The sequence below is a fragment of the Odontomachus brunneus genome, unplaced genomic scaffold (assembly GCF_010583005.1).
Source record: "Odontomachus brunneus isolate Ranch 3 - 2012 unplaced genomic scaffold, Obru_v1 Obru_scaffold_044, whole genome shotgun sequence".
Lineage (NCBI taxonomy): Eukaryota > Metazoa > Arthropoda > Insecta > Hymenoptera > Formicidae > Odontomachus > Odontomachus brunneus.
In genome coordinates this window covers 1,420,161-1,445,523 of record NW_022639494.1, presented here as the reverse complement: position 1 = coordinate 1,445,523, position 25,363 = coordinate 1,420,161, and the positions used below count along the sequence as shown (strand labels likewise).

The window sequence follows — 25,363 nt, the reverse complement described above, 5'->3', positions numbered from 1 at the left end:
TATATATATATATATATATATATATATATATATATATATATATATATATATATATATATATCATCCCCCGTAGTGTCCGATCTCAAGCGTCACGTGAGTCAAGCGGCAAGTGAGGCTCGTAGGCTGAAAGTAATGAAATCTAGAGCTTCGGGACAAGACTTGCGCGTGACATTGATTTCGGCAGGTTCGATTCCTGGCAAACGAGATATCGAGCTTCAAAGCGAGACTCGTACGTGGGCTGTATTTTGGATGTACCTCGGCTCTATCTTCTCTCTATCTTGCGAGGGCTTGGCGAGGGTATGGCAGGAGATCCTTAGCAGGGTTTACAAAGAGAATGCGCGATGCAACCTCTTACCAGATCTCTGTCTCTACTCTTCCTACTCTCTTCCCTCGCCACCTCCCCCCCCCACCTCACTCTCACTCTGTCTTTCTCTTTTGCCCACCTTCTCTCTTCTTCACCCCCTGTCGTTGGCCCCCTTTCCCACCCGCCGTCGTTTTGCTCCTTCTCGCGCCGCCCTCCACGCCCTTCTTCCGTCGCTCGATATTTCAGACTCTAAGCATAATTCTAACCCTGGTGGACTATACGCGCGCTGGGGGAATTCTTCCGTGGCGACGCAGAGTAGCAGCCTCATTGAAATTTCATATCCGTTGACCTACCTATCCGCCAAACCCCACCTCGGATATGCCCGGCTAGTTCACTCGAACGTCCGACATCCCGAATACTTTCTATTGCAGGAGTCAGCCATTACACGTCTCCGGCATCATCCCTCTTCCAGTTACGACGTTCCTGTCGAGCTGCTCGACGGAAACTACTCGCGAAAAGAATGATCCGCGCCGACGTTCACTCGAGGATACCGCACGCGCGCAGTCCGTAGTCGTGCCCCACGCGAAGAAGACGAAGCGGCGAAGTATCTCGGGAAGTTGTGAGCGAAGTCGGGAAAGTGAGGGCAAGTTCACCGTACGGAAAGAAGTTCGCCAAGTACAGCGGGGGTGCTGTGCCTCCACTCGCCCCTCCGCCGTCCGCGGAACGTTAAAGACATTAAAGATCGCGATGGTGTTTTAAATTCATCAGGCGGAACGCGGGGAAATTGATTATATATTTACTGAATTCCTCACTCCGGGGTACTCCGAGATAGTCTGCGCGAAAAAGCTCTTTCTCTCTTTCTTTCTGCTCTACTCTTTCGCGTATGCGGCGATAAAGCGTACGTGCCAGAATACGCGCTGAATCGAACGGCCCTTCGACGCGTTACACGAGTCAGCGTGCAATTGACACTTGCTCCGACAGTAAGTAAAAGGATGATCGCCCAAAGGCGTCCAGAACTAGACTTCCGAAGCCGTGCACGGAAGGCGAGACAATTTCGAATGCCACGGCACGTAGGTACGTTAAAGGCGGTCATAACTATGTCACAGCTTCGTTGGACCGAATTCTCTTTGACTATTTGCCGAGGGGGTGAAGCGTCGGTTGAGACGTAGGTGGAGGTGGCGGAGGAGTTGGCGGAAGAGAAGGAAGAGGAGGAGGAGGTAGGGGAAGATGGCTGGGGCGAGGCTAAGTTTACGGGGTCAGTTTGTCGAGAGGCGGCCATAGGGGGTAGAGGCAGAGAGCACCGTAGCGTGGTCGTTCCTAGAGCGAGGGAGTTAGGGAATAAAGAGGAACGGGGCGTCCGCACGCCGCTGCAGCCCCGGCGGGGGCGGCGAGAGGAGGTAAGATTTAAACTCTGACAACGTCTCAAGTCCGAGTGCGCACCGCTCGTTCAGTGGATTCGGTCGCTAGCGACCGGCTACTATTACTACTATAACCCCGACCAGAGCGGGATCCGGGAATGGAATCCCCGGACGTCGGAGAGAGCCCGAGGCGGAGGACTCCAGTCTCCGGATTTTAAGTGCCTACCGCCGAACCAGCGAGGCGCATTATTCGGCGACTTCCCTGAATCATTTCACGGGATATCGCTCTCCGCGCGACGACCCTTTCTCCACAGGGCGCAGCCCGTTGCTGCTCGTACGATCCGCCCGCGCGTCGGAAGGGCAAGCCGTAGTACACGAGGGAGAAACGAGCATATGTACTTGTTAGAGCACGAAATATACACGCCGGATTTACCGCGGATAAAACGAAATTGACGTGGCAGTTTTTCGCGTTGCGGGCGCGCGCAAAGACGAAGAGACGGATCGGATGGCAATAATATTATCTTACTTGCTGTTGTTTGTTTGCAATTGAATTTCTACGTTACGGAAATAAGCTCCATGTGTGTGCGTGGGCGACGTGTGGATACACACATGCACGAGATGTGCGAACGATTCATGTCGGACGAGTCCGCGGTTTGAAGGTACGCGTGTCAACGTGTAATAATGCGCCGGTCGATACGTCGCAGTGTCATTAAAAGTCAGTTACGGCTCACAGCGATACGTATTAAATTCACTCGCATCCGGCGAGTTCCGCACGCTGTCGTCCCGGCGGATTATCGATGATCAATGAATTAAAACGGCCTTGATCTATACATCACGGTCTTCGGGCAGAATTCTGAGCCGTAGACTCGCCTCCTGCGAACCGTAGCAGGAAGTCACAAACCACTCAGAGGAGTAACGGCGGTTCCAAGAGGAAAGACCGGGAGAGGTCGGAGAAGAGGCGGGTTTCTCGACTCCAGGAAGGGAGTGATAATCTTGAGGGGTAATAAATCAAGTGACCGCACATTCGCAACACCCGTGAGTATGTGGATCTGCGCGGATTTGCGTGGGCCGAAATCGAACCGGTTCTTCGTGAACGACGGCAGAAACGTGCGAAACGTGTCGACTACCTTTTGTGTCGGTTGGTGAGTGTACGCGGCGAATCGCGCTGCTGGTGTCATTAGCACCAGGGCTGGGGGCTCATAACAGCGACGGGCTATCACGAAACGGTTATATTGTCGTCGACGCAGTGACGGCGGTGGCGGCGGTGTCGCCAGGCAGCGGAAAAGATTTTTGAAGATCGTAACATTTTCCGGAATTTCCGCTGAAGCGTAAGCGCTATGCGCGGCTTCGGAATTCCTCTGACATACCTACTCGCCGTAATTCCTGGCATTCGCTTATGTCGGGGCCGCGTGCTATTTTTAGGATTGAATAAAATGTATCGACGAGTAAATAGGAGTTTACCCGGTATGAGAAATGTTCGGCTGCCTTCAGATAGCCAATAAGAGGGTAAGTAAGTACGCAGCCAGCGAGAGGTTCGTAAGTAATAATTCTCTTCCACCCTCGAAATTCGATATCCGGCGGGGTAAGCTATTTCGTTGGGTCGTTGCTTTGATCCTTCGTCTTTCTTACGGACTTACGGATACGGCGCGCGCGCGAGAGAGACAGAGAGGGAGAGAGAGAAAGAGAGAGAGCCGGCATGTGCATTGGAAAATGAAATGGATTGGAGCATCTGGTAGCAGATATTAAACAGAGGGTCTCGGCGCGCGAAAAATAATTCGCGTATTAATCGCGTTAACGATGTTTCACTCGCGGACAAATTAAAAACGATTTTATATACCGTCTTGAATACAGAAAAAGAGAAAGAGAGAGAGAAAACGAGCTTTCTTTTTCTTTTCTATTATTTTTGTCGTATAAAATTTGCACGTCTCCCGGCGAGACGTGCTTTTGCACTACTCCCGCGAAGTTTCAGAAAGCTTTCGGCTGACAAGCACGAATGTCGACCACGTGCACGTTGATAATCCTGAAAAAATTACGGTAGAGTTAGAAGTTACTTTGCGGTAATGTGCAAGGAAGTCCAACCACCGCGCCGCCATCGCCGCCGCCGCCGCCGTCAACGCCGCCACCACCGCCGCGTCGAGAGAGAGTGAGCAGCAGGAATACGCGCAAATGAGAAAGCGCTCGAAGGAGAAAAAAATAACATCAGACGGACAGTGAAAGCTGAATTATTATGTCCCGACATTACAATTGAACCGGTCGTATCCCTTACTTACCCCCGACGCCGCCTCGCCGGCACGAGAAAGTTGTCTGTACTTTTACGGATAAAGATCTCGAGCAAAAGTTACGGTCGTTTGCAAACTAATCGAGCCGTCGCTTTCCCTACAGGGTGTCGAAACTTTCGGAGGCTGTCAACTTTTCCAACCGCCCTTGCCACCGCGCCTTCCCATTCCGCCCGCCCGCCCCGTCGTGCCCCCGACACTTCTTTTTACGCTTACCTTCCACCGACGGACGGCGACGATCTGCAAAGTAAAGCAATCACGCCTTTTTATCCTTTCGACGCTATCTCACACGTTTCTCTTTATAGCCGGCTCGGGGAAATAAATAGTGCCGACGAATTTTCCCGGGGAGGTGGCTGTCGCGAAATATCTCGATCATTATCGACGTGTTAACGTTTATGTGTGAAACTTTCATTGTGATTTATTGGCGAAGTTACCGTTGCGAATAAATAATGCTCACACACAACATACATGTACGCGTACGCTTTAGCTCTCTCTCCCTTCCTCTCTCTTTCTCTCTCTCTCTCTCTCTCTCTCTCTCTCTGTCGCGATGAAACATTTCTTTTCATCATTTAGACTATCTTTCTTTTTTTCTTCGCGAGAAAGGAGCCAAGTTACGTCACACTTTATTCGTTGCAGAAAGTGAAAAACAGGCGTAATCGCGCGCGTGTGTAGAGTAATCGATATCACTTACCTCCGCAAAGGTAACGTAACAGGCCGTCAGTCGCGCTTTTATTAGCTCGCATATTACGGCTGGAGGTGTTACACTTACGTGCAATAACGGAAGCTGCGGGCATTCATATGTCTTATGCAGCTATTTGTCTTTGCCAGACGTCACGTTACTTTCGACGACGTACAACTGCGCTGGTCGAAGCGTAAGCGCCCTCTATGCGCATTTCTCTTGATATGTTTGCAGAATTTTCTGCTAGGGAGGAAGGAAGGGAAGTTGATTGATCTCGCGGAGGACTATTTCGTCGTAAACCCGAGAAATTCCAGATCGAGGAGCATAACCGATGCACGCATGGAACAATGTTCTCCTCGACCGTCGCGGCTAAGTCTATCGTGTTACAACACATTTTCGCGGGATCCGACTGGCATGCAGCCGGATTTTAACCAATCGCCCAGGAAGCCCGGCGCAACAAAGGGCCGCTTGTGAACTCCCGACATTTAGACTCTGGTCATGCGTGTTGCGAGCCTCGCCCGGCGAAATATTAATTCGGACGTATACGTGGCAGATCACGCGTGAAGGGTGCGATAAGCGCTAAACGCATGCCCCGCCGAAACAGTAAACGCGGGGGATCGATAGAAACTGGCGCGGTTGATGTAATTCGTGACAAAAAAAAGAGAGGAAAAAAAACATTCGACGCGCGATTTGCATCCCCGTCTCTCGGGGGGTTGGGACTGGCGAGAGCGGCGCGATAGCGGCGCGAAGAGCGAGATACGTCTTGAGTGGAAAAAGACCGATAACGTTCGGGCCGGGGCACGGCCGTCGCCGCAATCAAATCGGTGATTTCGCCCCGTGATATCCTTGGCGCTATAACGGGCTCCAGCTTCATGGAGCGTTAACGAACATCGAGCGAAGGTATACCGCGAAGCTGATCGGTCGATCGCACGGGCGGTCGGTCAGTCGAGATTCGCTCGTCGCGAGATTGATAACGAGGGTCGTTAAAATTCTGTTCGTCGCGCCGTGAGAAACGGCGCGGCCGAATTTCAATGTGTTCGCGTGTACGTGCGCCGCCCTCGTGTGTGTCACACATGAACAGTACACATATACACATACGTGCGTATATGCACGCACACGCACACACACACACATAGGTGTGCGCACCCCTACATGTGGGCGAGAGACCGCGCGTATTACACATTTGTGCGCGCTCCTACGCACACGTGGGCGACGTGTCGCGTCCGTGTGAACGCCTGGCGCAGGTTTCAGCATAGAAACGACTCCCTGGGGGATGGCTATATTAAAATTCCTGAAACTTTTTAATCTTTCCGCCGTAGTTAAATATTAATAACGAAATCTCGGATACGGCAATGTGCGCGGCGCTGCTCGGGGACACGCCGGGTACTACTCGTTATACTCTTGCCGAGCAGACTCCGTCGACGTCGCCGGTTCCTTCCGTTACTCTCCAGTCCTAGATCCATGGATTAAAACTGGATGGTGGTGACGGTGGTGGCGGCGGTGGCGGTGGTGGACGTGCGAAATGGCAGGACGGAGGAGGCGGTGGTCGACGAAGTGGTGCGAAAGCGTAAGGGAGTCCGGTTATAACGACGCCTTCGTGTATCATAAGTTAGGCTATGCGCGCCGGCTCTGGTAGTCGCGTCTGCATGCGCGGGTGTGCGCATACGTTTAACGGCGGTGTGTCCCTATGTGGCGAGGTAGGCGTGTGTATATATGTGTTAGATCGCGCGTGTATGGGTGAAGGGCAACTGAGAAGAGCGAGGCGACCGTGCAGCTTACTTAACCACCATTTAAACCTGAAAGCGAGCTTTGGTTCTCCACCGAGATCAAGCTGTGACACTAACGGCCTAACGCTGTACCGAAATACCCAAAACACGTGGCCGTAAGCGGCGCTCCTCAGGGTGGCGCGTACGAATCGCTCTTCTGGAATACAACTCACGTGTTACTGGATTATATATCTACGGTGTTTTCTCTCTCTTTCTCTCTCTCTCTCTCTCTGCCTTTACAGCGTAATTGATCCGGTCAGGAAGAAATTTAATCGTCATTATCGTGTCGCGCGCGCGATTTCCTCCTCCGCGTCGTTTGTCAAAAGAAGACATTCTTCCTTGTAAAAACCAAACGTCAACATATCACGTCTGCTCTGTTTTACGTGCAATTTTGCTGGACGGAAAATTTCTCTCGTTCCACTCCATTTTTGCTCGTGTCTTTTTGTTCCATGTAATACGTAGACTCGAATAGAAACGATAATAATTGATCGTGCCGCGGTTTGTATACGCGGTATACAAATCGTCACAGAGTTATCTCGTATCGCCCCTGGAAACTACTTTGTCTCTGATCCGGGTGGCTACTTTGAATCTCCAAGAGTAATCAAGGTGTAACTGCAATGTGCTCGTATGCAAATGTGGACATAGGCTGAAGCAAGTTGTCGCACTCATGTGAATGGACCATTCTAGAAATCCCTACCCCATTGTAGTCATTGTTCGTGAAGCTGCCCTCAAGTTTTGAAAGATACTCCTGGCTCCCTCGCAGAGAGGGTACGACTATTACTCGTTGACGCTTTAACGCGTTTCTGTCGTATTTAATAACGCCGTTCGATACAGAAATAATGTAACGGGAACGTCGACCGAATAAATACAGCGACTGGGCTCCCCGTCGTCATTAAAAATATTCCAAATGTTTTTTTCTTCCTCCAAAAATATATTCGCCTCACACTACATCGTCGATAATTGTGACATCGATTAGAGCCTCGATTTATGTTTCAATATTGCATCGTTTGCAAATTACGGCCAATAATTAATTCGCGCGGCTAAAATTTCAAGTTGCATCGTTAAAATTTCTAGTTAGTACCCGGCGAATCAGCAATTTGCAATTAAATTCTTCCGATAAATATAATTATGCCTTGCATTTAATGCGAAAGAGCATACTTCACTTGTAGATATATATTTTCGCGTTTTCAGAAAATTATATCCTGGCTCGCGCAGTCGCCAAGTTGCTTTCTCACGGATCGTATCTCCGCGGAAACGGTTCGATGAGACGGTATTTTTATTCTGGAAGTTTGCGCCAATTAACGTAATTTGATGCGATGTGCGATTAAATGTGACGTGCGTTCTATAAAACACAACCTACACTAGACGTTATATTTTTTGAGAGTGGCGGAGCCACTTTTATTATTCTTTCATGGAAAGCTGCTCCGTACTGTCGCGAGATAGATACAGTCTTTTCGGCGAAAAATAACCGATCTTCTCAGCTTGACGGTTTGCGCAAAAACGCGAAGGAAGCCATCGTATCTCGTGATGACATTTCGTGACGGTAGGTCATACGTATATATTTATATATAAAACACACATACGTCGCGTGTGTACGTGTGTGTGTGTGTGTATGTGTGTATGTGCGACATAAAACTAAAATTTATGGTGCAATATTCATAAAGGCTTGCCCGAAAAGCAGAAGCGCTAAACCACGTTTCACGCTTGGCGAGCGATATTCGCCGACATGGTGTTATTCATATTTGAGGGAAATGCGCTGACCGGCACGTATAAGAATCGCGAAATTGCTCACAGCGTGATGGATATCAATATAAATTTGCGATAACTCGCTCTCCTCCTAAGCCTCCGCGAGTTGGTTATTGCGGGCGAGCTACTTGGACAGATTCGCTTAACGGTTATCCATGATATGTTTGACCCAGTAATACAATCCTCATCGTCGTGGCGTAATACCGTATACTCGATCGAACCGGAGGATCTCACCGGAGAGGATATAATTAATCACGAATGTTTATCGCGCGCCAAGTACGAGGCATGGAAGGCCTTTCCGGGATAAACCAGCTGAGGCAGGGAAGACCGTATACCTGGGATCGAGGGAAAAGGAGCATTGGACGGAGCACAGAGGAGAGGCGTGAGGAGCATTGGTGGTAGAGGAGAGAAAGGAGATGGAGGCCGGGGGAGGGGGAGAAAACAAAATAAAAGAGGAAAACCGCTGGCAATTTTTCACTAGCTTTTTAAAGCGCGGCTTAGGTACTCGTGGAGCGAGTTTGAATCGATTTTTCCAAAGGGGGGCACAGGCAGGAATGGAAGGGGGGGTAGTGGTAGTAGAGGAGGAGGAAGAGAAGGAGGAGGTGGTGGAGGAAGAGGAGGAGGGGGGCAGGGGCCCATTTTTCTGCCGTCTTCTTGTGCCAAGCGGCGCAAACTGTACCTACCTCCAGCTGTTTCGCCGTCGAGCACGGTTGTCGCTCGAAGGCCGAGTTTAGATTGGAATCTGAAATTTCGATACCCCCTCGCACACGGCGATTCCCCCTTTTTTCTCCTCCCCCTCCTCTCCACCCTTCACCGCCGCCGCCGCCACGTCGAGCAAACGCTCGTGAAGTTTCGCGGGCGAACAGAGGTGCATGCATCTGCATGAGCCAAGAATAAATCAGGATGCGAAATCCGAATGGAGATTTCTTGCCGCGAGAGAAACGAATACGAAGATCTATGCTTCGGTAGAAGCGGTTCTACCTACGATTTTTACGGATCGAGATTCTTAATCCGCGCGAGATATAGAGAGTAAGAGAAGATGTGTGTTTGTGTGTATGAGAGAGAAAGAGAGAGAGAGAGAGGGGAGAAAGAAACAGAGAAAGGGGGGGAGGGAGAGACAGATGATAAAGCGCGCCTCGATGAATCGTTGTTAACGTAAATACATCCGTCCGAAAGAATATTAAAACGAAGAAATAAACGTTGGCGTTCATCGACGAGGCTGAAAGGGGTAGTAGTAGTAGTAGTACCTATACGCCGCCCCTACGTCTCGCGGCTGCATTTATTTCGTCCATTTTCTTTCGTAGTCTATCGCGCAGCGAAATCGCGATACTGTCCCTGACTTTCGTCACGTAAAATCACAGGGCGTAGCGTACTGGCTTGCAGATACAATCGATGTAGAGCGCGGGCTTACTGACACTTCGCATGCTCGCAAAATGTAAGCTCAATACGTTCCTTTTGTTTTGCTCCCGTAATTTCCTCGCAAAATCGAAGTTCTGCCACTGATTATACCTATTCTTAGACTACCACGAATCCTTGGCATGTGTACACGGTAATTTGCTTTTGGCAGTAAGGATAATTCTCATCATTCGATAATTCGCGAGCATAGTCGTGTTAACATTCCCCGGCATGATTTTTTACACGTGGCTTTTTTCCTACAAATTAGATTATCTTAATTTTCTTTTTCAAGCAAAATATATGCATTGTTTTCGTATATTTGTGACAACTTTAATTATATTGAAGAAACAAATATTTAGGAAATGAAAAGTATTTATTTTGAGTAATAAATATATATAATAATATATTTTTACTTGTATTAATATCAAATATTTCATAGAAGAAAGTATATATTTTCTTAATTTTTCATGAAAGCAATTTTTTATTCTATTTAAATGAAAGAATTCAGATTTAAGTTAATATGTTATTAATATGTTACTAATACATCCACCGAATAAATATTTTTTATTTTTTAAATATTTTTCTCACTGTGTAGACGTAAGCATTGCGAATTTTGCAATGTCTTTTATTTTTAGATGAATTTTGGTTATAATTATGACATCTCAGAATCTTTTAGCATTTTATTACATTATCATGAGATGTAATATTTTTATAAGAAAAAGGGAAAACGGGCGGAAAGAGAAAGAAAGCCGACTGTGCCATCCGCTATCAATCAATGGCACTGAACTTACAGAGGATTGATTACGTTCCCTAAATAGTGTCTGCAGAGATGCGTAAAATCAGGCCTCGACAGCCGGCTGCCGCCGCATAAGTGCGCGTGGCTTAATGTTACCGGCTCACCGATACAATCGATCAAGACTGCGGAGATTGACGCGACTTCACCTCTAGCTCGCAGCGACGCCCGACTTCGAAGGGTATCGGTGCTTGCGATATTATCGTCATGCATCTATCGACCGGCGAGTTTAACGGAGCGCAAGGTCGCAGGACTCGTGGTAGCTGCCGCGCGCGCGATCGCAGAGATATGCGTTATTATTGTTCGCGTCGGTGCATCGTGAAACGTCGGACGATGATGGAAACTCGTAAAACAGCTCAGTTAGGACGAGAGGGTGAGGTCGTTAAAAGTGTAATAAACTTGCGAAACCGCTTGATAAAACGAAATATTCCGGATTTCCTTCTATTGCAACTTCTAGGGATTTGATTATGTCTATTTACGGTCACCACTGACGTTTCCGGTGGCTTTCGTCGCGGCTTAATAATACACGGTTTTTATCAATTGCATTTCTGACATGCCACTGTGATTGCGGACAACACGCGCGTGACGTCGAAACAATACGTGGTTTTGCATAAATATGTAAGACCGTTTTTTTATATGTTCAAACGTGCGAGACACGTTTAAATATTTTGCGTGGCATAAAAGATTGCTCAATATTGTCACGGCTATGAAAGATAAGGTGTATTAAATATCTTGTGTGGAAGATACCCTTAACTTTGCGTTCAATATTTTCTTCTTTATGAAAGCGAACCAGTGACACGTATGTGTGTGTGTGTGTATGTGTGCGCGTGATGAAATTAAGGCGATATTTAAGGCCGTAATTGGCTGGGCTCTTTTAGTTAAGCTCAAGCGTAGAAGAGAGGAATGGAATGCGTTAAAAATCTTCATGAATCAAAGATCAGATTACTTCACTCTCGCGGAGGATTGTTAGTAACATTACGTCATTATATTATCGTTCGCATAACACTAGCAGAACGGTAAGTCGTCTTTAATGAGCAAGATTAAGAGGACTTACGAGATCTCCCCGAAGACTGAGAACGCTTCCCTCAAGGTTTGTGTCTCGATCTCCGGACTCAGGTCCCCAACGAATATGTGATAGTGTTCTGAAACAGAAATGTCAAGAGACGATCAGACGCATTTTACGAGAAAGAAGAATACGATTACGAATTTGTACCATCAAAAGTATTGTCGTCAGGAATTTAATAAAAATATCTAGATATTAATTCACACAATAACTTCGCACTTCTCTCTTTCCGTGCGATGCTCTCGCGCTTAAAAGTGATCGTATTTATTTTCGCGTAATAAGTAAGACTGAGATTGCAGGTCGGTTTTAATGGAAAACCGGTTTTATACAATATCACTGCGCAAGGAATCGATATTTGTAGTCGCGACGTATTCGTGGTATGAACAAACAACATCCAGTCGCGCCCGGAGAATATTCCTTCATTAAATTGTTAATGGATATATTCTTTCGTTAGTAACGTCACGTTTCGGTCTGAAATATCTGGAATAATACAAAGGAAACGAAACTTCCCTGGAAAATTACTCTTAGCGCGGGAGCGCTACTTGGGTAATCGAAGCTCTTTCATAATACACAAGATACGCGACCTCTAAGTTAGACACTTCAAAATAACTCGACGGAGAATAGGGGGCCGCTGATGGTTGCGCGGTTGTAATCGAATTATTTCCAACATGAACACATATACACATACACACATCGATGCCGCTTAGCGGCGATAAATAATTATTAATCGCAGCTATTTTTGGACAAGCCGCCGCAGACCGTGGAATATGTGAAACGAGGGATAATTATTAACGATTAATTATTAATCACAGCCATTTTGTGCGATCCGTCGCGGTATGTGATTCTGGTACATACGCATTCCTGGAAATAACGACAAATACTAAACGAACGCGAGACTTTTCGCCGATAAAAGTACCCGATAATTAGCGACACAATGTGATTAATTAATTACTTCAGAGCGGGTAATCGCTGAGAAATCGCAACGGCTCTGAATTTCTGGATAACGTTGCGTTAAAGGGAAGTTTTGCAGTCGAAAAACAAGAGGTTTTACGAGTTTCTTTAAAAAAAAAACGAATAAAGATATCGATATAAGATTTTGACTAATTATTTATCATTATTTTAAGCGCAAAAAATTATTAAAAATATTTAAATTCCGTTCAGATCTTTTGGCGCTGAGCATGATGTCGGCAGACGCCTCTAATTGGTGGTGATTCTAATTTATGTAATTGTGAAATAAATGGAACAAGAAAATTTAAAGACTGTATTAAATTTGCTGAATGAACTTAAAACCTTAGAAAAATTTCCACAGATCTGCTATTTCTCCACTAATGTAAGCTGAAACATCTCTTCAAGTAAGTGTCGCGAAAACACGCGTTTATCGTTCCAAAAATGTCGCTGCAAATTTTTCTAGGCGCGTCCCGCGACACGGGGATGCGCGCCAGTGTTACTCCGTTGAGATTGAATTATAAACGCCATATAATACGAGGGATGCGTTTGTGCTGAACAACGCGCTGCTTGCATTCCTCCGCTGACCCAGACGCGAATTGAAAACGCGACTGCTATGGGAGTTATGAACATCTTTAATATGAAGTTACGCTATTCTCGAGAGACGGTGCACGATATTTGCGCTTCCTAATGGGGAAGGCGCGGGGTAAAATCGCCGATTTACTACAATGGCTATTCGCCGCGCGTGCGTTCCACGTTCGCTGAATATGCATCGCATTCCTACCGAGATCTGGTTCGTTTGCCTCATCTCTAATTGCAACACTCGGCCGCGCCGCGTTTTAAGATGCGCGCTCCATTCTTTATTTATTACTCCGTCGACGCGCTAATTTGTCGATTACTCTAGCGCATCGAGTGCCACCCTTCCCACACTCTCAATCCCGTTAATTACACGCGCCGTTTCGTGTTTCTTTTTTCCCGGTCTCTCCTCCCAACTCGGGGAGCGCGCGAAAAGCTCGTCGTCGCTCATCGCGCGATCCCACGATCAGATAGAGCCGGTCGGATGAGTGCGGTGGTGAAACGGTGTGCGAAGTAAGCTTTCGGGGGGATAAATTATCGATTCGCACACGGCCGTGCAGTCGAGTGCGAGTCGCGGCGCGTTGCGGTACAGCCTCGCTCGCATCGGCTCGATAAAATATGCTCCTTTTCTCTGCTCTCTCTCGTTTCACCTTTCCTACCAGCCAGCCAACCTATCTACCTACCTACCTACCTACCTACTCACATTCTCCACCCGACCCGATACGGTTTCTTCCACGCTGATTCGTAGGAATAGATCAAGACGAGTAGTCGAAAATCGAGTTACCGCCGGAAGGTCTCTGGCTGGGGCACCAGTTACTCCGAATGGAGTATGCCACAGTCGGAAAGTATAGAACGGTGAAATAGAGGTGCGCGCGGGACGTGTCGAAAACGGAGGGTGGTCTGATTACAATCGCTCCAATGGCCTATCCTCGGCCGTCGGAGGTTCCGGTGAGCACACACGGCGGTCCATTCTCGTGAATTAGTCCGATCCTCATCATCTTCTTCCCCCTTCGATCGATCCGCCGGCGCGGTCGGCGCATCGCGTCGCAACGGGATCTTGGCGCTGTTACGATATCAACAGGAAATTGACAGGAGTTTATCTCGCCCGCGGACTCGTCCCGGGATTCGCGTGCGCGCGATTGCGATTGTCCCATATATACCAACTTGGCGTCTTGGCAAGGACCCCCAAAGCGATGCTCTCAATTCAAGATCGATTATTTAGATGAGATCGGCGGTGCTTGTCCCTAAATTGACACACACGTGGGAAAACACAGCCGCTCTTTATCGTTCGAAGACAATGCGGCTGACGCGCATTCGAAGTACTCTTGTATGAGATTCGAGTAATAAAATATTCATAAACCGGTCACTTTGTAACCTCGCTCACTAATGATAACGGTCGCAAGGGAAGGGGATGTTTTCATTAAGCAAATATTGTTGAAAAGGACTCTACCATAAAATACCCTGCACTTGACACGATTCTTTTCATTCGCTCGCATTTCTTGGTAGATTAAATTATCCGTGCATTCTTCTTGTCTGCTTGAATATCTCAGCGAGCGTCGCGCATTCATACCACACGGAGGCAGCAAAAGGAAGCGCGAACCTCCTCCGTGAATCAGGAAAGTCCAAATATTCATAATTTCGCGGGAGAGCATCCTTGCGTCACGCGAGTGGTCTTGGAGGAGCGGTTTGCTTTTAGCGAATTTTTACGAAATCCATCGAACTCGATATCATTGCTCGACAGTAAATAGTTGCTGAATTTGATTTCGTAGAGCGGTAAGGTTTGTTAAAATATGGCCAGAGTGAATGCGGAAAGGGCGTAGTATGAAAAAGATGTCGGCATTAAAGGATCTCGGATGATGACGTCACGCGTCACCGCTCGCCCACCGTCTGGTGGTTAAAACGTAGCTCACGGTTTTCAATAAAGTGGGACTAATGGAGCGCCATTTATTATTGCATCTCTCTCCCTCTCTCTCTCTCTCTCTCTCTCTCTGTCCCTCTCACGAGCCTACCCTCTGTTTCTCACATTTTCACTTCCGCAGGCCGATCCCGCTGACAGCAACGGCGGTTCCATTTGCGTACAAAATCGAGCATTATTTTCGTCATCGTCAACGGCTAGCGGCACAATAGTCGCGCGACAGTCGGACATAAACATTATTATTACTATCGTCATCGTCATGATCGTGGCATATTGCCACATCGAAATGCTGATGTGTTATGAAATAAGGCTACTAAAACAACGATGTGACCAGCGATCCACCACGTGTGCTGCTGTACGTTCGCATATTCACGTTGCATGTTTACGATGTGTGTATCGTACGAATCGTACGTGGGAGGACACGTTAGCGTGAAAATATGTTAGAAAATACGAGCTAATAATAAAGAAAGGTCGTTCAATTTTATATATGTAGCGTGTGTCGCTCGATTCTCCTTGCAAAGTAAATTCTTTGTTTAATACGCGCGCGCGTACACGCGTACTCAGCCCGGGATCTTTTGTGTACCGCGAATGGGCGCACAAGACCGTCTCTTCGTGAATCAGCCGTTCAACATTCCGGAATAGACGATTTTCAGCAACGTATTATGCGCGAGACGTGTTTGTATCGTATAATTTCGAGTGTTCTGTGTTAGAAAGAGATATATATGTGTGCTGTGCGAATGATACAATCTACGTTATCTCGCGAATCTCTGCTGAAATTACAGATAACTCGATATTGGAAACTCATTGATAAAATGAATTGTAATTTTCAATTAATAAATGAAATTTATTCGATTGATTTTAATCGGGAAATCCAGGTGAATCTTAAATCAAGTTATTATTGAATCAAGCAGCTAGCGAGTTTGAATTATTCCGCTGTGTTACACGGTCAAGCCCGTTCGCACGCTATACATACAACTTCTCCTTCGAATTTAGAACACAATCCCGCTCGTACCTTTTACAATACCGGCTGTACAAGGCTTGATTGCACGGAAAAGCAAAAGAGAGAGCAATAGAGAGAGAGAGAGAGAGAGAGAGAGAGAGAGAGAGAGAGAGAGAGAGAGAGAGCGTAGTACTTTGGTTCGAAGTAATATGAAAAATTCAACCAAAGAGGTACAATCATAAATTCACAACGCGTTAGAAACGCGCCGTTTATGAGGCGAAAGGGAAATAATTATTTCTTATAAAACGCGCAATTTATAACTCTTTCTCTCTCTCTCTCTCTCACTCTCTCTTTCTCTCTCGCGCGTGCGATAGCCGATTTGAATATATCCGCGCAAGTTGTGTATCGCGTCACGTTTCTCGCGTGACGATTTCGCGCGAGGTCACGCGAGAGTTGGGGGACGTGAATGGATCCCCTCGACAGTTTCGAAGGTAAAAGATGGAGAGAAAATAGGAAAGAAACGAATACGGGCGTGGGGCCGGGGGCACGGCAGCGAGATCCATTCAAGCGGGACAATGCGGGGGTGGACATAGAAAAGTCCGGGCCACGCCGTAGATCAAGAATCGAGCGTGGATGGCCCGTAGATCAAGGGTTTCCTTAATTTCGCGGGACAACGGTGAAATGTTGATTTACCGTCCCTCGAAACGGGCCGGTGCGGCTTGCACGCACCCCCTCCCCCCACGTCCCCGTGCAAGAGAGAAAATATGCCCTGCGGCCGGGGCTGGCGTCACCGCCGCCAATGGAGACCTCTATTAATTCTCCGAGCGGCGAAAACCTAGCGGGCTGAACACAATCGAATCTCGGTTTGGATGGTCGCTCCCAGAACTGCTGGTACACTCGCGCACACGTACTGTGCCCCGTAAGACTCTCAACTCGGCTCTTCCAGCTTTAACGCCGGAAAAATATGAGTCACCGGAGTCGGTCAGCTGACGCGAACTCGGCTCGATGTCCTGTGATCCCTCTGACGCGCGCCGTTTTCGAATTACATCATCGAGGCTTAGTGATGCATGCCGAAATTCGAGTAGACTCGCGCTCGAGCCGTGCCGAATAACGTTGTCGGACGGAATAATAGCCGGGCAATACTAGACGGTGTAATGCCGTTTAATAACATTTTAGGCCGGCTCGGCGAGATAGTATCGACGGTGTATCTTTACTAGGCTATTTACGAGTCGCATGCCGCCATACACAGTTATCCAGCAAGTAATATGTACACACTCATACCCACAGAAACGTTCAAGACTTTCGATTTCAAAGCTACCGTATTGCGTTGCTGATGCAGCTCGCCGTGGAATTTGCGGCCTTCCCGATGACAAAAGTGCGGAATTATCGGACGGATGACGCGATAAAACAGGAAAGTAACATAAGGCGTGTACGATATACGTGAATATCCGCGCGCGCGCGAAGCACGTTTAAACAGAGCGCATATCGAAGTCGCATGATGGAGAAAGTTCGGTCGCATTCGCGGTTCGGTAGACGCCGTAGTTACCGGGAGATATCTACAATACCGTGCGCGGTATTAAATTCTACGACGCGCACAGCGCCTAGATTTAGAGCGACGCCTCATTTCTTTGCATATTTTCCCGGTTAGTTAGCCGTTTCATGGTTTTGCGCTGGTGGAAGCGCGTTTGTGACGCCCATTAAGCCGCAGCGGTGTCTTACGTTTCGCGATACGAGATATAGGTCACCGGAGCCAATTCCCCATCTGAGCTGTTTTACGACACGCATAATTTTCCAATTAGATCTCTCCGAGACACGTTTTAATCGAATTGAGAGATGTACGTTTTATCATTGCGCTCGCGTTAATATACATATATCGCGACATCTATGGCAAATTGCACTAGCTCTATCTCTCCGCCAACAAAATATGAAATACTTTTTGAGTAATTTTCTAGCGAAAGGCGTTTCCCGCATTGCCAGAAGTCGTAATGACGCTTAAAGTTAGGGGTTGCGCGACGTCTGGTAGTACGGGAGAACGCCTTTTGCCAGAAATTACCTTACAGTTTTGGCTTTAGAGCAAAAGCCTAGATAGACCCAAATAGAAAAATCTCCAGGAGAAACTGGTCACTAGCCAGAAACTGACCAGCTTTTTACTAGCTGGGATTTATTAGACAGTAACTACTCAGAAACTGAACAGAAAAATACTGGCCAGAAAACAAGACAATAACAAATGATTAGTAATAAAACAATAAGGTGTAGAATCGAACGATGAGAATTATTCGACAGAGTTTTGTGCAGAAAAGTGTTTCGTTAGAAATCTGTTAAAAGTAGATCAGTTTTACTGTTACTGACGAAGCAAGCTTAAATTGACCAAAAACTAGCCAGTAACCAAAATTCGTTGCTAGTTAGAAAGTTGCTTCTTCTACTTGGGGACTTTTACCATAATTATGACATGAGACAATCATTGATGGAAACACTGCTTTCTTTTAGTTACATTCATGAAGCAAATAGTATTGGATTAATAAAAAAATTTACATTATAAAATAATGAGAATTTTTTGTTATGTCTCTCAATGGCGGTCACGGATTTATTAAATATTCTTTTAAATTGTCCAATATTTTTGTCGTATTACTTGTCGTACTTCCTCTTTCATAATTCTGTGTGATAAAAATACAAGGATCACACGAGCCGCTCACGAGGGACTGAAACTTTGCGAATCGTCTGGCAAAGTTGCTGCCAAATTTACGTATACCTGTCTACCCGAGTACAATCTCTACGAGGCGCTTAGAGTGCGGTCCACTTTTGTATTAATGACACGCCGCATTAATGACGTTGCGCATGCTGCGGAACACTGCGAAGCGCGGGCCGCGCGCGCAAGCGAACCGCATCATAATTCGTACATTTGCGTTCATCACCGATTAAATCCCTCTTTCCGTAAGCCTGTACTAGCGCGGCTCGTTCTTTTGTTTCTCGCGCGGTCGGTAATAACCAGCCGTTCCGCCGCCACTGTTGCCGCGCCCTCCATTGGGGATTTTTAACCGGGTTGACTCCCGGAGGTACTTTAGGTCCGTTGTTTCTGGTACAAGGATTTTTCCGTGCGAACGCACGATCTATGGAATGTGCAAAGTAGGTATTTGTAAAATATACGCCGCGATGAATATTTGAGTCGTGTTTAATACCGATGGAACGGGATGAAACGAGTGCCTCAATACATATTCGCGTCGGTCGCGCGCACGGGATTGAAAGGTATAAACAGAATTTTTAATTAGAAATTAAAACTTGCGCGCGACTACGCAGCCTATACGCAGGTCGGCTCTGACAGTCTCAGTCACAGGTAGGAACCGGTTAATTATCGTGGCAGCTTTTAGCTACGAGTTTTTCCACTTTTGTGCTGCTCATTCTTCAATTCTCCATTCGTGTCGCAACAATCCGATATAAAAGGTCCGAGGAAGCGTGCCGGTTTTATTGCGTTCCGCCGGGAAACGTATGTGTGTCAAATTCAAGCTGAGTAAAATAATGGAACGCGGCACGGTATGTCGGGTTAATTATCATCACGCTAGTCACCTTTGGCAGTCGCACAAAATGTATTAACCGAGAGAGACACCGGCGCCGTTTCAATGCACTCATAACCGTATCACGAAATTGAAAGTGCATTGTTAAATGCACAATAACGGCACATTGTGACTGATTGCACTACTCGCTGGTATATCGATTTTCCCGAGAAACGTTTTTGCGGATCGCCATTAAGCTCGGTCATTCCAATTGAACGGCTGAAAAATACTTTTTCAAGTGGCAACGGAAGCAAAAATAATGCCTCTCCTGTGCGTATCCTTTTTATTATTTAACAATTTATACATTATATTGCGAGCAATTTAACCCGCAAAAGACACACCTTCGTTAACGATTATTCATTTATTCCGTCTCAGCCTCGCGACGCTCTTCCTTCCTCCTAACTACGTAAAGGATAAGAGCCAGGCGTCCTGCCGAGCCCGCTGGGCCGTTTCTGATGCGTGATCGAGGTGGGCAAAAAGTATGAGCAATTTGTTCGGTGGCGTGCAACGTGTCACAGCAAAGGGAAGACTAGAATCGTTACGCTCGACGAATTTTTCCCGACAGTTTTTATTTCGTCAGTCCCGTGACAGGCGAAAGAGCGTAGATTACGTATACACGAGCCGGCATCGATAGCGCGTCCAGGCTCAACTGTAAATCGTCGTGATTTAGGGGATGAACGACATATTGGCCAATGCATAGCTCAAACTGCGCTGCAGCCGGTGTGTACTGGCTGTGCAAGGTTCACCGGCGTACCTGCAGCAACGGGGATGCATGATGCATTGTCCCTAGACGAGCGTAGATAGCGCCCGAATTGCCGTTGCTACGTTGCACGTCGGATTTTGCCCGTCGATATTCCCCAAGCAGACCTTCACCGATCATTTTCATTGCCACCGTTGCCTGTCCATCCCCCGTGCAATCATGATGATGAGTATTGACGAAACAATAGCGCGAAATCGTCTCGCATTAATGAAATTCGCGAGTCGCCCCGCGCGAACGTGTGTTCCTGCTGATTCTCGCCTGCGCGCGGTATCAGCTTAATTAAATAGTTCAAGGGGGCCACTAGGGCAGCGGTTAGGCGAAGTGGCGGCTCATGTCGGCCAACCGGGAATCGAACCCCGTGTCGCACGCGTGTATATCGCGTATACGAGCGGCGCTGGGCGCGTAAATCTTTCGTCGGCGGAAGGTGTGTGAAATCGCCGGGCGATTTCGTGTCGAGGTGAAAATACCAACGCCTGGACGCGTAATCCTGGACATTCTTCTATATGATTCTGCTTTTTACAAATACTAAAACAGAAGGTGATATTATGGCCCGTGTAGGTATATCGGCCCCTCTTAATATCTCCGGAATCTAGTGCGAATCTTGCAAGTATTTTTTTTTCTTTCGCGTCTAATAATGTTGATGTTTTTTTAGAGGAAAATAAGTATCGATGGCCTGGACACATATTTAATCCTGCACTTATTATTTTGATATTTAAATATGAGTATTTAAATTTTCAAAACATAGAATATACATATTCAATATATGTATATACATTTCATGCTAAAAGTTTCATTATTCGAATTTGAAGACTGAGGTTGTATTCCAAAACGTTCTTTTTGAGGAGAATTTCATTGAAAATCCATGATAACGTGAACTATAGATTCTTAACAAAATTTTTGTCAAAAAGGACGTGTTGGAATGCAACCTAAAATAATAAGAATGTCCAGGCACGTGTCCAAGTATTGGTGCTTTTATCTTATAGTCACACGTTATAAGCTCGGTTTGTCGGCCGCGAATTCTTCCTGGCTCCGATAAGGGATGCTGAAAGGTCGCGAATACAGACCCGGGTCGTGTAAATACACACATCATTGATAGCACGATAGCGACACAGAGAGGAGCGAGGGAGGGAGGGAGGCTAACGTCGAGTAAGTTCGGTTCGCCTAAACCCTATAAATGATTAGCTTGTCGGCCTATCGCGTCAAGATTAGTTCCACAGTCAAACGTAAACCGCGTGCTGCCGCATGTTTTATTCATCGTGCAACTCGCGCTCAGCGGATGGAAGTTTACCTGTCAACAATCGCGAAGCCAATACGCGACCGGTCGTGAGCCTCCCTAATTCCGGAAGCGTTTCACCCACGGCCTTTATGGAATCATCGTTGCGGCGAGGTAGAAAATCAGCCGAAATGTGTGGCATTAATGAGCGTCGTGCGATAGCCGCGCGAATGATACCACGGCCCACTCTCGTTAACATCGAATCGGCTTAATTAAATGGTCCGACGTCTAAAGTGCGTGTGCGTAAGGATTCCCGCGTATATAAGTGTTACGTCACACACACACACACACACACACACACACACACACACACAGCACGTGTACTCACACAGCGCTCGCGCGCGCACGCACACATACACATTCCTATCGTGTATCCATCAGCGTGCGTGGTGGCGCGATGCCAAATTGATGCTGTTTGCCGTTGCTCTAAGCCTCAATCTGCCCGGTTGTACCGGGACGATCCTAACACGCGCGCGCTAAGCTCGTCGCATTATGGATACGTTCTATCCGCCAGCGTATTCAGCCTGTGAGTACCGGGAACGCGGTACTCGCAAGGGGAAGAGACAAGCTTGGTTTCCGAGGGAGAGTTCGAGAGAGCGAGCGAGAGAGAGAGAGAGAGAGAGAGAGAGAGAGAGAGAGAGAGAGAGAGAGAGAGACGGGGGATGAGAGGCGGTTGGCAAGTAGGGTGGCGGTGGGTTACCGGCGAAGTATTGTTACACAATGGCATCGTTCTCGGGTGACAAACCGATAGGATGCTTCGACGCTATGAGCAGAACTTTCGTGAAACGTGATTAAGCGCCGTTGCATATTAACAACGCCGCGTAACGGAGAGGGTAAGTCGAGGTACGGGAGGGGTGAATGGACGAGCTTGGCTTGTCGGCGGTACATCCACTGATTATGCGCAACGCGCGGCCGTGATTCCACGATTCCTGCTTATTTGTCCGTGTCCTCGTGCACCTTTCGCCGTCGCGAAACAGCTTCTCGCGGCAGCGAGATCGCGAAAACGATGGTTTGGACGCGCGCGCGCGCGCGTGTTGCATTATATTATTATAATAATAAAGCGCGTGACACGCACCCCGCGTGTTCGCGTTACGCACGCGAACGCTACATCGCGCCGCGGCATAACGCTTAGAAATAATTGGTTAATAATATGAATTCTGCAATTGTGTGCATGACTCGCGTGTGCACGCAGACGTAATAACGTTGCATTCGGATGCAGATAACGCGTTTGTTATGCAGCCGATTATTTGCCCCGCGCTGCAAAAATATGTAGTTTCCTGAGAGACATGGTTCGATACGTCTTCAGACTTGTAGTTCGGACAGGAAGGCTCCTGTTCCTCTGAAATAATACGTCAGAAATCGCGAGGTTGTTTGTAATGCACGATTTCGAGACGCTGCTCCTTCGACACGCCACACGACCTGCCATCGCCCTTCACTTGTTTAAACGTGACCCGTGAAAGATTGACGGAAGAAAAAAAAGATACTCTGCGACTAACGCTCGCAAATAACGGCACGTCCGTCTCGCGTATTAATCGCGAGTGAATATGTTAAAATACATTAGCGCGGCACTTTATCGCCGGCCGCGCGTTTATCGTTTGATGGTCCAGGCACGCCTGCGGCCAACGGTACGCGAGCAAATACGTGACACGTGAAAAAAGCTCGAGCATGTTACTGTCACCGTTCCCGAAGGTCGCTTTAAAAATCACCTGCGCAGCTAAAGCGACAAAAAGGAAAATCGTTAAACCGATGGCACGTTGATCTGAAAGGATCGCTCTTGATATTCGGGGTGTCGACTCGCTCTTGGGATCGGCCGAACGTGATGTATTTTTACTTGATGGCCGGGTTCCGCGGGCTATGCTGGGGAGCTTTTCGGGGACAGGGGCGGGATGGCGCGCGAGGGGACGCTCGGCGACGAGAGAGCGGAGGACCGGGAGCGCGAGAAAAAGAGACCCGGGTTGCGCGCCCGATGAGAACACCGCCAGTGAGAGAAAGAGAAGTGAGAATGGTGGCCGGCAGCTCCGGAGGGATACAAATTCATGTCGATGCAGCACAAAGTGGCGTCCACCGCTTCTCAACCCATTCGCACCCCCTCGCACCCCCTACCTCCCGCCCGCAAGCCCACCCATCCGCCCTCTCATCTGCCCCCGTCCCACCGCCCCACGCCCATCTCATACCGTCCTCCCGACAGCCCCTTCGACACTGGTTCGGGCGTTCCTATCGATCTAGACAGGCTAAAAACTCGTAGAAACCACCGACGGCAGCTTTTGCGGACGCCGCTTAGCGGGATGTCGTGCGGACGCATCGGCGTCGGTGAGATATTGGCAAGAGAGTCTTTTTGTCGCTCGGATGTCAGAGGATGCCTTAAGCAGTGTTCAATTACTAAAAGTAGATCGGAAAGAAAGACGCGGCGGCGGTTGCGACGACGACGACGACGACGTCGACGACGACCGCGCGCAATGAACGAATCGGTTTGTCGAGTCGATGCGGTTCGCCAATGGTGTAAATAAAATTCTTCGCCAAATTGTGTTTCCACGATGTCTCTTTTCACATTTCGGCTTGTATCTGTGTCACATAGTCTTCCTCTTATTCATTGGAGAATCCAACGTTGCGAAAAGAAGCACCGTCGTGAAAATGTTCGAACTGCTGGCGCGGCGGCAGTCACACTGGAATAATGTTTAATTCAATTAACATTTAATTAGGCCGAGGTCGATCTGCGCGCCGGCCGCCTCACACAACTCTGCGTTGGCATAACGCGTTTACACGCACTTTATTATTCATAAGACTAATCATCACCGTCGGTTTTGCGAGCGAATTGTCGAGTGGTGTCGCGTTTGAGCGCGACGTGCGTGCAAGTGCATGACGAGTGTATATAATTAGAATATCCGCGGGAACTACCGAGGCATTACTGGATTCGCCGATATATTGAGTTGTAAACGATAACACATGAAGCGCTTGAAGCAAGCCGACGCAAATCGAAGCATAGATCAAAGCATAAAAAAAGAAGAAAATAACGATTCAGATGGATCCGTTATGAAATCTGTGCGTCGTATATTTTCCCTTTTTACGAGATAGATAGATAGAGAGAGAGAGAGAGAGAGAGAGAGAGGGGGGGGGAAGAGATGTGTGGAAGTAGGAAATAAAATATATTGGCTTGAGAAAATTGTCCAACTGCCGCCGTCTATCTCGAACGTATTTACGATATGAATCGCAAGTGCGTTTAAGCATTCTCGAAACGTTAAGTGTCGTCATCGTCGCTCGTTCTATGAGAAAATGTGCGTAACGCGCTTTCCATAACGGGGTAAGCCAGTTTAAACGGTTAACTACATACAATCGGCGTGAAGCAGCTGACGGGTTTCGGGTCGCTGAATTCTCAAACGCTCACCGCCGCGGGAGCGTGTCTCGGTGTAACAAATAACAACAATTCAACTACTGGGGAGCAACAACATTTTCGTGTTATTAACCGCTAGAGAGAGAGAGAGAGAGAGAGAGAGAGAGAGAGAGAGAGAGAGGGAGGGAGCGGAGTGGGAAGATTAATACTTACCATTACGTGATTTGATAAATGACACGTTGCTAAACCGTTAATAATATTCCGGAGTATGGACTTAAATTTCGAAGTTAACTGAAACGCTGCCAAGCTAAATATCACGTGATAAATGACTCGTGTAAATGCGCCATTTACTGTCTACGGAAAGCGATGTAACCCTGGCGGATACGTAGTAGAAGTAGGCAAAATAGGTATGGCTGTACCTAGATGCAATATGGCAGCATTTCAGAAGGACTAATTGCGAACTGATTGTTTTCCAAGAAGATTGATGCGGCCGACGTTACTCGCGTTGAATGCGGACTGTGAGCATTATAATTACTAGGAGCCGCGCCGGCGTTAATGACTATTCTGATGTTTACCGCGGCATTTTCTGCAATTAACACTCTTGGGCGAAATGAAGAAATATAACGCCGCGCCGTGTGGCTACGCGCGACGAAATCGACGATGCGCGGCCGTTTCCTGAATGAGCCGAGCGAGGGTAG

The 25,363-nt window shown here is 47.6% G+C and overlaps 1 protein-coding gene across 7 annotated transcripts in view; it reads right to left on the bottom strand.

The window, feature by feature from the left end:
• The window catches only part of LOC116844664 (nucleolysin TIAR), a 475,685-nt gene that overhangs the window by 103,421 nt on the left and 346,901 nt on the right, over window positions 1-25,363 (bottom strand). For all 7 annotated transcript variants that reach the window (XM_032816518.1, XM_032816513.1, XM_032816511.1 and 4 more), the window contains one exon: window positions 11,372-11,459. In XM_032816518.1, the coding sequence (XP_032672409.1) occupies window positions 11,372-11,459 (88 nt within the window). The remainder of the gene's footprint in view (window positions 1-11,371; window positions 11,460-25,363) is intronic.